This window comes from Neodothiora populina (genome assembly GCF_041146345.1).
Source record: "Neodothiora populina strain CPC 39397 chromosome Unknown canker_contig_1, whole genome shotgun sequence".
Taxonomy (NCBI): domain Eukaryota; kingdom Fungi; phylum Ascomycota; class Dothideomycetes; order Dothideales; family Dothioraceae; genus Neodothiora; species Neodothiora populina.
In genome coordinates, this window is record NW_027191419.1 from 761,477 (window position 1) to 774,049 (window position 12,573).

At 48.8% G+C, this 12,573-nt stretch overlaps 3 protein-coding genes across 5 annotated transcripts; all 3 read left to right on the plus strand.

The window, feature by feature from the left end:
- Positions 1-143: 143 nt before the first annotated feature.
- Positions 144-2,277, plus strand: AAFC00_000219 (uncharacterized protein; the record flags this gene model as incomplete). Its single annotated transcript, XM_069341558.1, has 5 exons — positions 144-572; positions 628-787; positions 844-951; positions 1,021-1,569; positions 1,628-2,277. The coding sequence occupies 5 exons, from the start codon at positions 144-146 to the stop codon at positions 2,275-2,277; spliced, it is 1,896 nt and encodes a 631-aa protein (XP_069196432.1).
- A 5,044-nt stretch (positions 2,278-7,321) lies between these two features.
- On the plus strand, positions 7,322-8,448 carry AAFC00_000220 (uncharacterized protein; the record flags this gene model as incomplete). Of its 2 annotated transcripts, none has more annotated exons than XM_069347726.1 (3): positions 7,322-7,746; positions 7,878-8,052; positions 8,122-8,448. In XM_069347726.1, the coding sequence occupies 3 exons, from the start codon at positions 7,322-7,324 to the stop codon at positions 8,446-8,448; spliced, it is 927 nt and encodes a 308-aa protein (XP_069196433.1). The 2 variants fall into 2 exon arrangements, with proteins under 2 accessions (XP_069196433.1, XP_069196434.1); XM_069341576.1 differs by having other exon boundaries at positions 7,436-7,746.
- A 1,676-nt stretch (positions 8,449-10,124) lies between these two features.
- Positions 10,125-11,044, plus strand: AAFC00_000221 (uncharacterized protein; the record flags this gene model as incomplete). Of its 2 annotated transcripts, XM_069347727.1 has the most annotated exons (3): positions 10,125-10,377; positions 10,438-10,673; positions 11,036-11,044. In XM_069347727.1, 3 exons carry the CDS (start codon positions 10,125-10,127, stop codon positions 11,042-11,044), a joined length of 498 nt encoding a protein of 165 aa, XP_069196436.1. The 2 variants fall into 2 exon arrangements, with proteins under 2 accessions (XP_069196436.1, XP_069196435.1); XM_069341588.1 differs by lacking the exon at positions 11,036-11,044 and having other exon boundaries at positions 10,438-10,712.
- Between the last annotated feature and the right edge of the window lie 1,529 nt (positions 11,045-12,573).

The window sequence follows — 12,573 nt, forward strand, 5'->3', positions numbered from 1 at the left end:
GAGCTACATGATTCCGCTAATTTTTGGCTCGAGAGGGGTACAAGAAGGTGCTGTTGTCTCTGTCGTTTCAACGTCCCGTAGAGCAGAAAAGGTAGGCTTTCCTCTATATCGATCCTCGAAACGTCGGCAGAAGCCATTCCAGGATGTTGTCTCTTATCTCTGTCCTTTTTTTCTCTACTGTTGCGCTCGCAGCGTGGACCAAGAACATCAACTACCGCAGTCCCTCGGAGCATCATCCCGGTCTTGGTATATCGGTCCATAAAGTGAACAAGCGCAATGTTCCAGGCACGGAGTACACTGCCTCCCAGCTCAACTTCACACACGGAGTCGCATCCGGCGATCCATACCCGGACTCGGTGATCTTATGGACTCGTGTGGCCCCGATGGTGGGCAACGTCGATGATAACACTACTGTATCAGGCTATGTTCCATTGTTCGGGCATGGGCCGGCGCAGAACATCAGCACTGCACCCATCTGCGTTCAATTCAAGGTGGCTAAAACACCTGACTTCAGAGATGTTGAGAGCAGTGGAACTGCTTATACTTCATCGGACATCGATTACACAGTCAAGGTGCGCAGGGAATGAGTTTATGTGGGAAAAGTATTGATTACTCATGGCATTACAGGTCGAGGCCAAGGGTTTGACCGCATTCACCAGATACTACTATCAGTTCAATATCTGCAATTCGAACAAGACAAGTCCACTAGGCCGCACTAAGACAACTCCTAATGTTAATGATCATACTTCAAGTGTAGGCCTAGCTGTCTATTCTTGCTCGAATTACCGTGGGTTGATCTGGCATCTGGACGGCAAGGGATGCACGAGCTGACCAAGTGCACAGCATTCGGATACTTCAACCCATACGGAAACCCTGTCCGCAAAGATTCGGTGGATTATGTTATTCATCTTGGCGATTACATTTATGAGTATGCTGGGGATGGTGATTATGGTGAGTACATCGCCAGCTCTTCCAGGTACCACGTTCATCTTGACATGGGACTGACCGCCTACTGCATAGGCTATGGCTATAGTATCAATCGCATCCCGAAACCAGAACGTATCATTACCACTCTCTACGACTACCGTGAGCGTCATGCCACCTATCGTACCGACCTCGATTTGCTTGCCTCCCATCAAAATTACCCCTGGATTCCCGTTTGGGACGATCACGAAGTGGCCGACAACACCTGGCGTGATGGCTCGGCCGAACTGAACAACACCGAAGCTTCTTTCATCAATGATGGAGGTGTCTCGGTGGATCAACGCAAGATGAATGCAGTCCGCGCCTACTTTGAATGGATGCCCATTCGTCAGGTAGAGATGGATGACAATCTGCGAATCTGGAGAAGCTTTAGCATCGGCAGCCTGTTTGACTTGATCATGCTTGACACGAGGCAGTATGATAGATCCATCACTGACCTCTATTGGAACACGGATTACATTCACAGCATCTCCAACGATGCGGGAAGAAGTATGATGGGATCTCGTCAGGAGAACTGGTTCTATAACCAGTTGAGTGCAAGTGCCGATCGCGGCGCTGCTTGGAGAATTATCGGGTCTCAGACGGGTTCGTACCCCGACCACACCTACGAAATACGAAGGTTGATGCTGATTCCATAACATAGTGCTCTCTCGCATCAACGAATCGGTAGCCTATGGCAACGTCAACCCTCTAGACTACGATGCGTGGGACGGCTATCAAGCGAATCGCAACCGCACACTCTCGCACCTCCAATCGCACAACATCACCAACAACATTGTCCTCTCGGGTGACTCCCATGCTTCCTGGGTCAGTGATCTCGTCTGGCTAGATCACACATCATACAACAGCACTTCCGGTCTCGCAACCCCAAACACGAATCTAGGTGTTGAATTCGCGGGATCCGCAGTCACCTCCCCTTGCCCATACGGTCAGAACATTACCCTGGTCGCAGCCAACAACGTTTCTGATTGGCTCGTGGCTCATAACGAAGAACTCCAGTGGCAGGATCTCTACTACAGGGGTTACTATGAACTGCGCATCTCCTATGATGCAGTCAAGGCGCAATACTTCGGCATGCCTACAGTTACAACCAGGAACCCCTACGAGATATCTTTGGCAAATTTCACGGTGAATAGCGGAGAAGGTAGGCTGCAGAGACCAGTCGCTGGTGGTAGGGTCGAAAGTGGCTCACTAAAGGGAGGCATGGTTTCGGGTGGCAATTTCACAAACAATACCGAGACTGGGGTCTGGTTTGTGCCTGATCCTAATCAGTTCAATCAAGAGGATCTGTGAAAGGTCACGTAGCTGAGGTGGCAGAAAGCAGGTAAAAATCGTTGAGATCATATGTACATATATGTATATAAGAGCAAGGACTAGGAAAAGACGCCAAAAGCGTGAAATCAGATTGCACAAGGCTCGAAAAGATTCACGGTGCGGCGCTCTTATAGCCAGATAGACAACAAGGCCTTCCTCTATGGCCCCAAGCCAGGATATCTGCCCCATTCGAGATGCAAAGATGCTTGCGAGGCTGGGTACGTTGTGAAACCACTGCTCAGCCATGTCATACGAAGCTGACGGGGCGAAGTGGTATTTTTAAGCCGGGAACTGCCGTCAGAAGTCGCTGCAATGTTGAAGAACATGGCAGTTGCATATAGCATTGTAGAGTCTAGATTATCGGAATGAGAGCCCTGGTGGAGGATGATCAACAAGAGTTCCCAAGCCGAGGTATATCATTGTCTTGGCATATCGATGCATTCTTTTGGAAGCATTGTGTAGCGTGCTATTCCTGATGTTTAGATCAACAAACATGAGGCAAGAAGCAGGTGCTACGCCCTATTTATTTGCATAGACATGAATGAACTTCTCTCTGAATCATGCTGCAATTAAGGTTACGCGACGAAGGCAAGAAAATATTTCTTGCCGCACTGATCTTCTGCAAGCGATATGGGTTTCTCTTCGATCGCACATGCGCCCGCCCGTTGAACCGATCATGGGACCAATAGGTATCACACTTCACGTCAAACACTGCACTCAAAGTCGCAACATCCTCGTGACTGAGGGAGAGACTGACTTGGTGCTTCTTGTTGTGTTTCTTGCGCGATGGGACCAAATCGACTTTTGCTAGATGCTTATGTATGACTATACACCTGATGTCTTGCTTCTTGCCTAGTATGGTCACAAACTTCTCATCTGTTCTTGGAGTATAGTTTGGGAAGCAATGTCTTCTTCATAGTCCTGCAACCTTGTGAGCCTTGTAGCCTCGGGGTATCAAACGATCAGCTGCATATCATTCGAGTCAGCGGGGCAACTTGTCGCCTGATCCCACTGATACTGATAGCATATATGGTAGCCGTATAAGAAGACCTGCGAAATCATTAATGATGTTGACCAAGATCGTATCGATACTTCGCCGACATGTCACCTTCAGAACTGGATCCACTACTTCAGAACCCATCTCCGAGCACCTATCGCGACGAGTTTCGTCCACCTCACCGGTACCGTCCGACTGGAAGTGTCCATACAAGTCATGGCTCGGCCCAATACAATGACTACGATGAGATCAACGGAGATGAGAGCGACTCGCAAGACTCGGAATCTCTCAAGCCACATGACTTCTACGAGCTAATTGGTATGAAAATTCCAGATGCCCAGGGAAATACACCTGGTAGTCTTGAAGCGGCGCATGGCTTCTATGGTCAAATGTGCCAGGAGAAGCGGGCCGTGGGGAAGAAATATCACCTTTACGACATATTGGTCATGTTCCTTCTCATTGTCCAGACTCTGCTTTCCGCTGTTTTCATCGTGCTCGGCGCCCTGAATGCTGACCAGCATGTTGCAATCGCCGTCCTGGGGGCTGTGGGTAGTGTCATTGCGGGTGTTCTGGCATTGATGAGAGGGCAAGGTCTGCCAACTCGTCTGCGCACAGAAAGAGACAGTCTTAAAAGGGTTATATTGGAAGCCGACGAGCTGTACTGGGATGTAGGCGCTGGTCGAGAGGTCACTTATGGTGATGTCAAGAGGATCCGAGACGCATATATCTCTGTATTAGAAGATGCAAGAAAGAATCACCCAGATATGTGTAAATCTACCGTTGTGTCACTGAAGGAAGGCCTAACAAGGACAGCTACACCCACCAAGCGCGATCCTGCCACCATCCGCTACTGCTAGACAAAGAACTAGATATCTTCGAAGCGAAGCCTTGCTCTGCTGAGCTTCCAACCTTGACACTCAACATTTCACAAGGTCCAGCCTGTGTAACTTATCACCGCATAATCCGGAGCAGAGTACGCGTATGCACCTGTGACTTGGACCGTAAGAGTAGGCTGACAACAGGCAAGGCAAAAGATGCCACTCTGTGTAATTAATCATTTAGTTTTTACCTGTTCCGGTCCAGAATTCGGACCCACCGCTTGCTGCCCAACATCAATCTTTATCTCGCAATTTCTGTTGGACGCCCTGAAATATGCTTCCACTGTACAATTCGAACAAATCGTGAGTGACTTATGATCATCTGGTCGTCAATGGCACCCAGACTGAGCTAAAGTGTCGTAACGTTTGTTATCCTGTCACTTATATCACTGCTGACAAACACTTGCTGAAGAAGGGACGCCTTTAATGCTGTTTTTCTTACATGACTTTCGCTTTCGGTTCCTCTCCTAATTTACCGAGTGTATGTCCTCGGGATTCAGGATCCGCTTCGATGAGGGTCTGCCAATTCGCAAGTTGCATAGCCCCAATGTACTCCGATATCAGGCGCTATACTATCCTGGGAATGGTTGAACCAATCACGAGCTTCATATAGACGACGAAGATGCTTTCTACATATATCACAGACGGCCACTACAGGCAGGTCAATGAATTTCAATTATTCTTAATATGCTCATATTCGATTTAACTAGGTGGGATGCGGCCAAATGTAACTCCTGCTCATTGCACTCATCAACATGGCTAACGCGCCAAAGGAGAGATTCAAGTTTGTCAACTACTTCAGTGACCGTGACCAAGATGCTAAGAAAGACTTGACCGAAATCAAACAACATGTTATGCACGACTACTTCAGGCGGCATGGGAAGCGACACTGGAGGCGAACTCATCTGCTGCGTTCCCCACCGAGCAAACATGATCAAGAGAATGAGCCCGATCAGAACAAGATTACAGATCACTCAAGGGCGATATCTACAGATTCAGTCCCTGGTCACTTGCGTGCTTCAGAGCACAACCCCGGCTGTTCTCGTCAAACTGTTCCTACTACCTTGATCCAGGATGAAGTCGGAAGCCGCAGCCTAGATCCATTTGACGTATTACCCGTGGAAGGTAAAGCTGTCACAGACGATTTGGTATTTTGGTATTTTCACTACTGTGAATGTATGCAAACAGCTGTTCCTTGGCTTCACTCGTTGAACCAAATATGGCTGAAGTCTTTTTGGGATCTTGCTATCCAGCATGAGGGACTCTTCCATGTACTTTTGGCAATTGGACAGAGCAATCGTGCTATTGTTACAGGAAAGCAGGACAACGTCATTAGACTCTATCACCGAGGACAAGCTATTCGTGCTGTTGGTGAAGGAATCGCAGGTATGTTGTCGTTCATCAGGCCATCGTGTAACTTCTCGATTATGTCTCGCACAGCGATGTTACCGAGCTGATGGGAAGTAGCAAGCCAATATCATGGAGCCACTGACCTTCTCATTCATCTAATGTCGCAATTGATTGGCGAAAACCTCGACGAAGAAGATTACGGCTCAGCCAGAACGCACATGCAAGCAATTATCACACTTTTAAACCGCCGCTCGGATCTAAAGACATGCGGTATTCCCCTGGAAGGACTGCCACTCATAGACTTATGTTGGACAGATCTTCGGCTTGCTTCTGTAACGTTGAAAGCACCCTTGTTACCTTTCGATCCACGGCAGACAGGAACCGCTGGTCCTAAAGGCCTCACTAAACAAGCCCATCAGCTGACCTTGGATACATTGACGACTATCCTGAGCAAGCATTGCAATCGGTACACGGGCTACACGATGTTCAACAGTTTACACTGTATCAGTCTCATGTTTGACAAGAGATGGGCCAGCGATGTTGACTTGACCACAGTCATGCGCCCATACTACGCAATATTACGGCAGCTGAGTGCATTGATTGCGAAGGTACGTGGTCCACAGTATGAGGGGCCGTTCGTACCCACACATGCCGTGCTCTTTTGTGCGGAGCTTTATGCTTGGACCTGCCTCCCAACAAGGGTTCCGAGAGTATATCACTCCCCGCTGCAGAAGAACATCCAAATTGCTGTTGTGCGAGTTCTCTTCGAAGGATTTGTCCAGGTCGACGAGATATTGAGTTTCTGGATTGATTACGGCGTTCAATTGGAATCACTTCTCTGGGTCCTCTTCGTTGGCTCGGCCGTGTCTGGCACAACTGATCTGAAAGTGAGTGACGTGTGGCGAGTGCTGCCCCATAGTGATTTTGGACAACAGTCAGTGTCGGCATGGTTCATTGAAGGCCTAAAGAAAACCGCGGAGAAGCTGCAGATCCGGGACTACGATGAATTTGAGCGCGTCCTGAAGCGGTTCCCCTGGACCGAGCATTTCTCCCATCGATGGTGCATCATACTATCTGCACAAATAGGCCTCAATCCCGGGGACCGGAATGCAGTCGATGCTGCCTCTGACACGCAGGCCCCAGATTCGAGCGCTCAGCTGCATACAGTATGTTGCACGAATCGGCTTTCTCATTAGCTCTCGCTGCATCCCCGAAATTCAGAAACGGACACTCACGCAATGTGAGCAACACATTCTAGATAATGCAGATTGATCCGTAACAGAATCATTCACATCTGCCGTCTTGGCAAACGATCTCCCCCACATCTTACTTTCTCCACGTTCTCCATCTCTCCGCATCTTGAGATGCCGCCAAAGTCTAACGATCATTAGACACGTCATTCGGTGACTATTTCCACCAACAGGATACATCAGCTGTACCGGCGAGTAATGGCTTAGAGCAATAAATCGATTTTGGCTCGGAAAATCTTCGTTTGTCTGTTGATCATCATGCCTAATGGCGATGATGCCGATCGACAGTGCTACAGACCCCAGACGTCGAAGAAGAAAACCAATCACTGTCCTTTGTAGAACATGTACCCAGAGTTACAGCATCCACGGCACAGAGTCATGATCGTGGTGTCATGAAGTCGGTCTTTCATCTCCGACGACAATATGTCCCCGCAGTTGCAGCATGTTATAAGTCTACTGTGATATTGCCGCTCATGTCTGCGTTGCCTTTCTTCGATCATCATTGCCGTCACTTCCTGCAGTAGCGTTGAATGAGCAGAGCATACAACATGACTACGCATAATCAGACACCACCCAGCGTGGCCCCCGAGATGCTCAGAGACGATAGAGGCAGCCATAGTGATACTGCTAGTGATGGTCAACGAACACTTCGACCTTCCCAGATGGAGCCAGCAGGTTACGACGAACATGGACGACCTCGCTGGTGGCCCGCTGCTCAGTATGGTCCCCTATCCAGACTTGACTCCGGCGGCGAACGACTGCCAGCCTTCGGTGGTGAATTCCAGCCTGGCCTTTATAAGCCTCCGAACAATGGCCTTGCCAATCCCGCGCCCCTCGGTCTTGCTGGCTTCGCATTGACGACTTTCGTTCTCAGCCTTGTCAATCTCGGCACAAGGGGTTTGGCCTCGCCGAGTATTGTCGTTGGGCCTGCGTATGCTTATGGTGGACTTATCCAATTCCTTGCTGGCATGTGGTAAGTTCTCGGGCAATAGTCTCAATTGTATTGCAATGGCGGATTACCGTCATCCTTTTCTACTTTGTCCCGTTTATACATCTTCTCACCAACATCGCTAATGAGTCCAATGATTTTGTTTCTTGTTGCAGGGAAATCGCATATGGTAACACTTTCGGTGGGTGGGCGCTGCCCTCATATGGCGCATTCTGGATTGGCCTCGGCATCATTTTCACGCCGGGTGGATTCGAGATCATCAGCTCGTATGGTGGAGAGAACGTCGAGTTCTACACCGCACTCGGCTTTTACATCTTCGGATGGTTCATTGTAAGCGTCACTCATCAATCACATTTGACTCGACGTCGCTAGAACACCACTAACGCCATCGACCAAAAGTTCACCTTCCTGGTCTGGCTCATGACTCTCAGGTCCACAGTAGCCTTCTCTTCGCTCTTCCTCTTCGTCTGGCTCACCTTTCTCATGCTCGGCTGCGCGTACCTCAACACTACGACCACGGCAGGCGTCACGGCGCCGAACGAGGGCTTGGTCAGAGCGGGCGGTGCCTGTGGCATTATCGCTGCGTTTATCGCTTGGTGGAATATGCTGGCTGGTATCGCGGACAGGAGTAATTCCTTCTTCCTGGTGCCTGTGTTACATTTCCCTTGGAGTGAGAAGGGCCGCGAGAGGAGGGCGAGTAAAGTCGATGAAGAGAAGCAGAGTTGAGTCAGCCTTGAATATGAATGGACGTATGTGTACATATAGGATATATATCTGCCTTGCCGAAACATCGTGCAGCTGTGATGAACAATCTCACTCTCAGTCTGATCAATACTTTTGACTAGACACACACGCAGATCAACATTGCAAGAACACCTCTGATGGGCCTATCTGCATGCGCATCAACATCAACAAGGAGACCGTTAGTAGAAGCATAACGAATTGGGCGCTCTCACATAACACTGAAGAGTTCTTCATTGACAAGGAATCGAACAAGGAGAATTTGATAGAACGACGATGTTCATTGATAAATATTGCTATATTGCTATATACAAAAGCCAAACAATGAATTACGCAGATGCGTGTACAATAATAGTGTAGCAGCAACGATGTCAAATATCTGTATATAATGCGTTAGCAAAGTCTGCGATGGCATAATACAGCAGGTAATCAAAAAAATGGTTGAATTTTGAGAAATGTGATCAGAAGGTCTCCAAGCAATGCATCAACACGAGTATTCAGAACAGGTCTGTGAATTTTGCAATGTTTTCATCTTGTAACAGGAGGGGGGTGTGTTTCAATCAAAGGCAATGCTGATACATACCATTTCGATAATGTAAGTTTCGTAAGGTCCAGAAGCGTTGGCGACAAAGTCTAGGATGACCTTGCAATGCGCGCGCGTAGGCATGACAATCGAACACCCTTCATATAGATGTCACTGATCATCGTAACCATCGCGACCGCATTGAAAGGTCCCTGCCACTACGATCCTGTGATGCGCAGGCTTGACCTGGTGTTTGGGAGAGTGAAGAAGAAAACTCGAGATTTTGCAGAGAAATATATAAGGTGCGGGACAGCTTGGCGTTGGACTTGGCGCGGCCTATGCGCTATAACTCACTTTCGACAACATGGTCGCTACAATCGATCAATTGTACCCTGTCCACTTGTTATCAATGGATAAAGAAAGAGGCACTGGTTTTGCTTTCAATTGTGGACATTGCGACGACGAGGAGGTATAGGTAGGAAAATTTTGATCCGATGTTCGGAGCTCAAAATCTGGAGGTTCTCGCCACTCACCCTGCACCAAGCATCCCATGTGTCTTTGAAATGCCTTCCGTAGAATTGTACTCTTTGGCTCAGGATCGAGGATAATCTAAGCATCCTCTGTAGACTCACACTCACGTTAGTATTCGACGCGGTGCCAACATCCTTGAGCCAGATGGGTAGCTTACTAGACGTCATAAGGAGTGGGACGAGTCCTGCATGAGGTGTCTTGCCAACTAAAAGATGACATTTCAACTGCTTGAGCGGTTCCCATCGTACGCGCATTTGACCTGGAAGGTACCTATCGTTACATGACTGTGTAGTAGTAGACGTTGCAGTAGGAATATCTTGCTTGATGTAGGTATAGCAGACGATTGGTCGATTGCTGCTGCTGCTGCACCGCCCGCTCATCGACCCACCATGATGCTGGTTCAGCAGACAGTCATCGGGTCCTCTTCTCCATTTCTCACGTGTGAGTCTTCCTCTTTGCAATCATATAAGATGACATGGCATTCCTATCGGTTGTTGATGTCACAACTACACGACAATTCGAATCGCACAGTTTCTTGTTCCTTCTTCATACATTTACAACATATCGTATTTCCTTTCTACGACACCACGTCTCCTGTCAAAAGGCAATGTCCGGCGCTATGGACCAATTTGCGATGGCTAAAGTAGCTCGTCTCGAGCCGATCATTGGCTATGCTCTCCGCGATCCGGGTGTGGGCTGGGAAGCGCTACAAGTTGCAGGTTCGGGCGTCATCAGCGTTCGACAAATCCAGGGAGGAGTTCGTCGGATTACTCATGGCAACAAGCGCCTGGCAATCCTCGGTGATACGGCTATCAATCACGTGCTGAGCGAGCAGTGGTTTAATTCGGGTGACAGTAAGGGTAAGTCATAACAGGAGCCGATCGTTGTGGCGTTGTTTGGCTGACCTCTGATCGCAACAGCGGAGTGGACCAAAATACGCGAAGATATAGCGAGCAATGAAGGGCTTGCGCAGCTTGGCTGGGATTCTGGTCTCGCTGACCTACTTAACGTCAATCCTATGAACCCAGTCCCGCCAACCATGAGATTGGTCTCGGACTTGGTTGAAGCTGTCATAGGAGCTGTTGACCTTGATGGCGGAATTGATGCTGTCAAGCAGGTCATGCGTACGCTTGGGCTCTTGGACCAAGTAGCACAGGTAACGTTAGATTTCTTTATAAGCTCCAACTGCCATTGATGGCGATTACGTTAATTGGTCTTTATCTAGTGCCTCTCACGTGGAACTCGGGGTATGTTGTGAGGGGGTCACTTGGGGAACTTCCGAGAGCGCCACACCGGAGCCGAACTACCTTTACCATTATGGTGTCAGGGAGCAGAAATTAAAAAAGTTCCGAGTTCATGTCCATCTTGTAGCCTCTGGAAGTTGCCCAGGAGAAATCCTCATGAAAGACCCCGAGTCATACCACGTAAGCCTGGGCCCTTTCTGAGGACCACTGGAACGATAGAGGAACGACATTGCTTTTCTCCTATTGAAGCTCCGTGATCTGATTATGGTTGTAGGAGAACTAGCTTTCGCACTCCTAAGGCAGAACGGCGATAAGGTGCAAGGCTTCAGGGAATCGAGTTTCAACACCAGCGATGAGGTATGCCTGGGAGAACGGACCACACCGTGGTGGGATACCACGGTGATGAGTTTGATGAGTTTGGTGATTTGCGTTTGAAATTTGAGTCCTTCACTTCTTGGGAACGAGGCAGGTCATGAGCCTGAGCCCAATGTCATTCCTTTTGCGTCCTTCTGATTCGATGCCTCGCGAAGAGATATGGCATTCAACATGCAAGGACGATCTCATATGTGTTTGGTTCTGACATTATTAGCAATCAACATGTCCACTCCGCTTCAATAACGCTCATTGCCCTGATATCTAAACATATCCACGGGGTCATATCGTCCCCCCACCCCCGTATCATTTTGCCCGATATCGCTCGGAAAGCATATCTATACTGTATGTCGGCATCACTAGCAATGCCTATACATGGGTGAGACACTTTGGCGGTGAGCAGATGATCCTGTATTTACAGAAGAACATGACCCTCGATACTGTGATACGCTATTCTGCTCGCATCTGACATTTTGACTCATTCTGGGCAGATGTCACGTTACCACGTAACGCAAACCTGTTTACCTACTTGGGCATTGCAACACTGACCCACGCTGAACGGGACATTACCTCCGCCCAAAGTCTTGGATCTGCATTGGTCTCGCAACTACAGTAGGTCCTGCGGGCCACGCGTTTCGTGTCAGGGAAGCGAAGTCTAGAAGCGATAGCAACCAAGAGGTTTTATTGCGATACGCTGTCACAGCCTTGTAGGACGGAGTATAGGCTTCGCTATGACATAGCCCCAATGAACAGGGGTCGTCGTGCTTTGATGGCACAGCGAACTACGGTCTCGAGAGCACGTTTATCAGATCATCTACTGTACGTGGACGTATCGTTTGAAGATCTGTGGAGACGCCATCGCATATCGCGGAGCCCCTAAAAAAATCTCAGGGTAATGCGTAGATGAGTCTGCACATCACTGCATCATTGCTCTCTCCCTCCACAGTGCTCTCTGATTATAACTTTAGCTTCGCATATTAAGGCGGTGGGAAGCAAATTAGCACTTGCTGGTCTGTTTCCTTTTTGCTTTCTCCGGACTGGCACGAGTGTTTACTTTCTCCGACGGAGATACGACACATTGCATGGAGAAGCCAGGTAGATCCATCGTGCACGTAGTGGGATTGACAAATGAAGTGAATCATCATGACTGATCGATTGTCGACATTGGAGATGCAAAGCGAAGAGAACGCACGGGAAAAGGGGGTTTCCATACATCAGGTGAAGTTCCTGATAGAGGCTTTTGCTCGTGTGGGGGGAGTAACACCATTGGTTGGAGATGAGAAGGATTTCATTTGAATCATTGGTTACGTTGCACCGCAGCCTGCATAACGGTTTTTGACTACTTGGACCTTAGATCGCGGTTTTGCAACAATAGAACGGGCAACAACAGAGCGGTGACTCGCGTCGCGAGGCTATGTCCTTGCCTTCGAGTGCACGCGG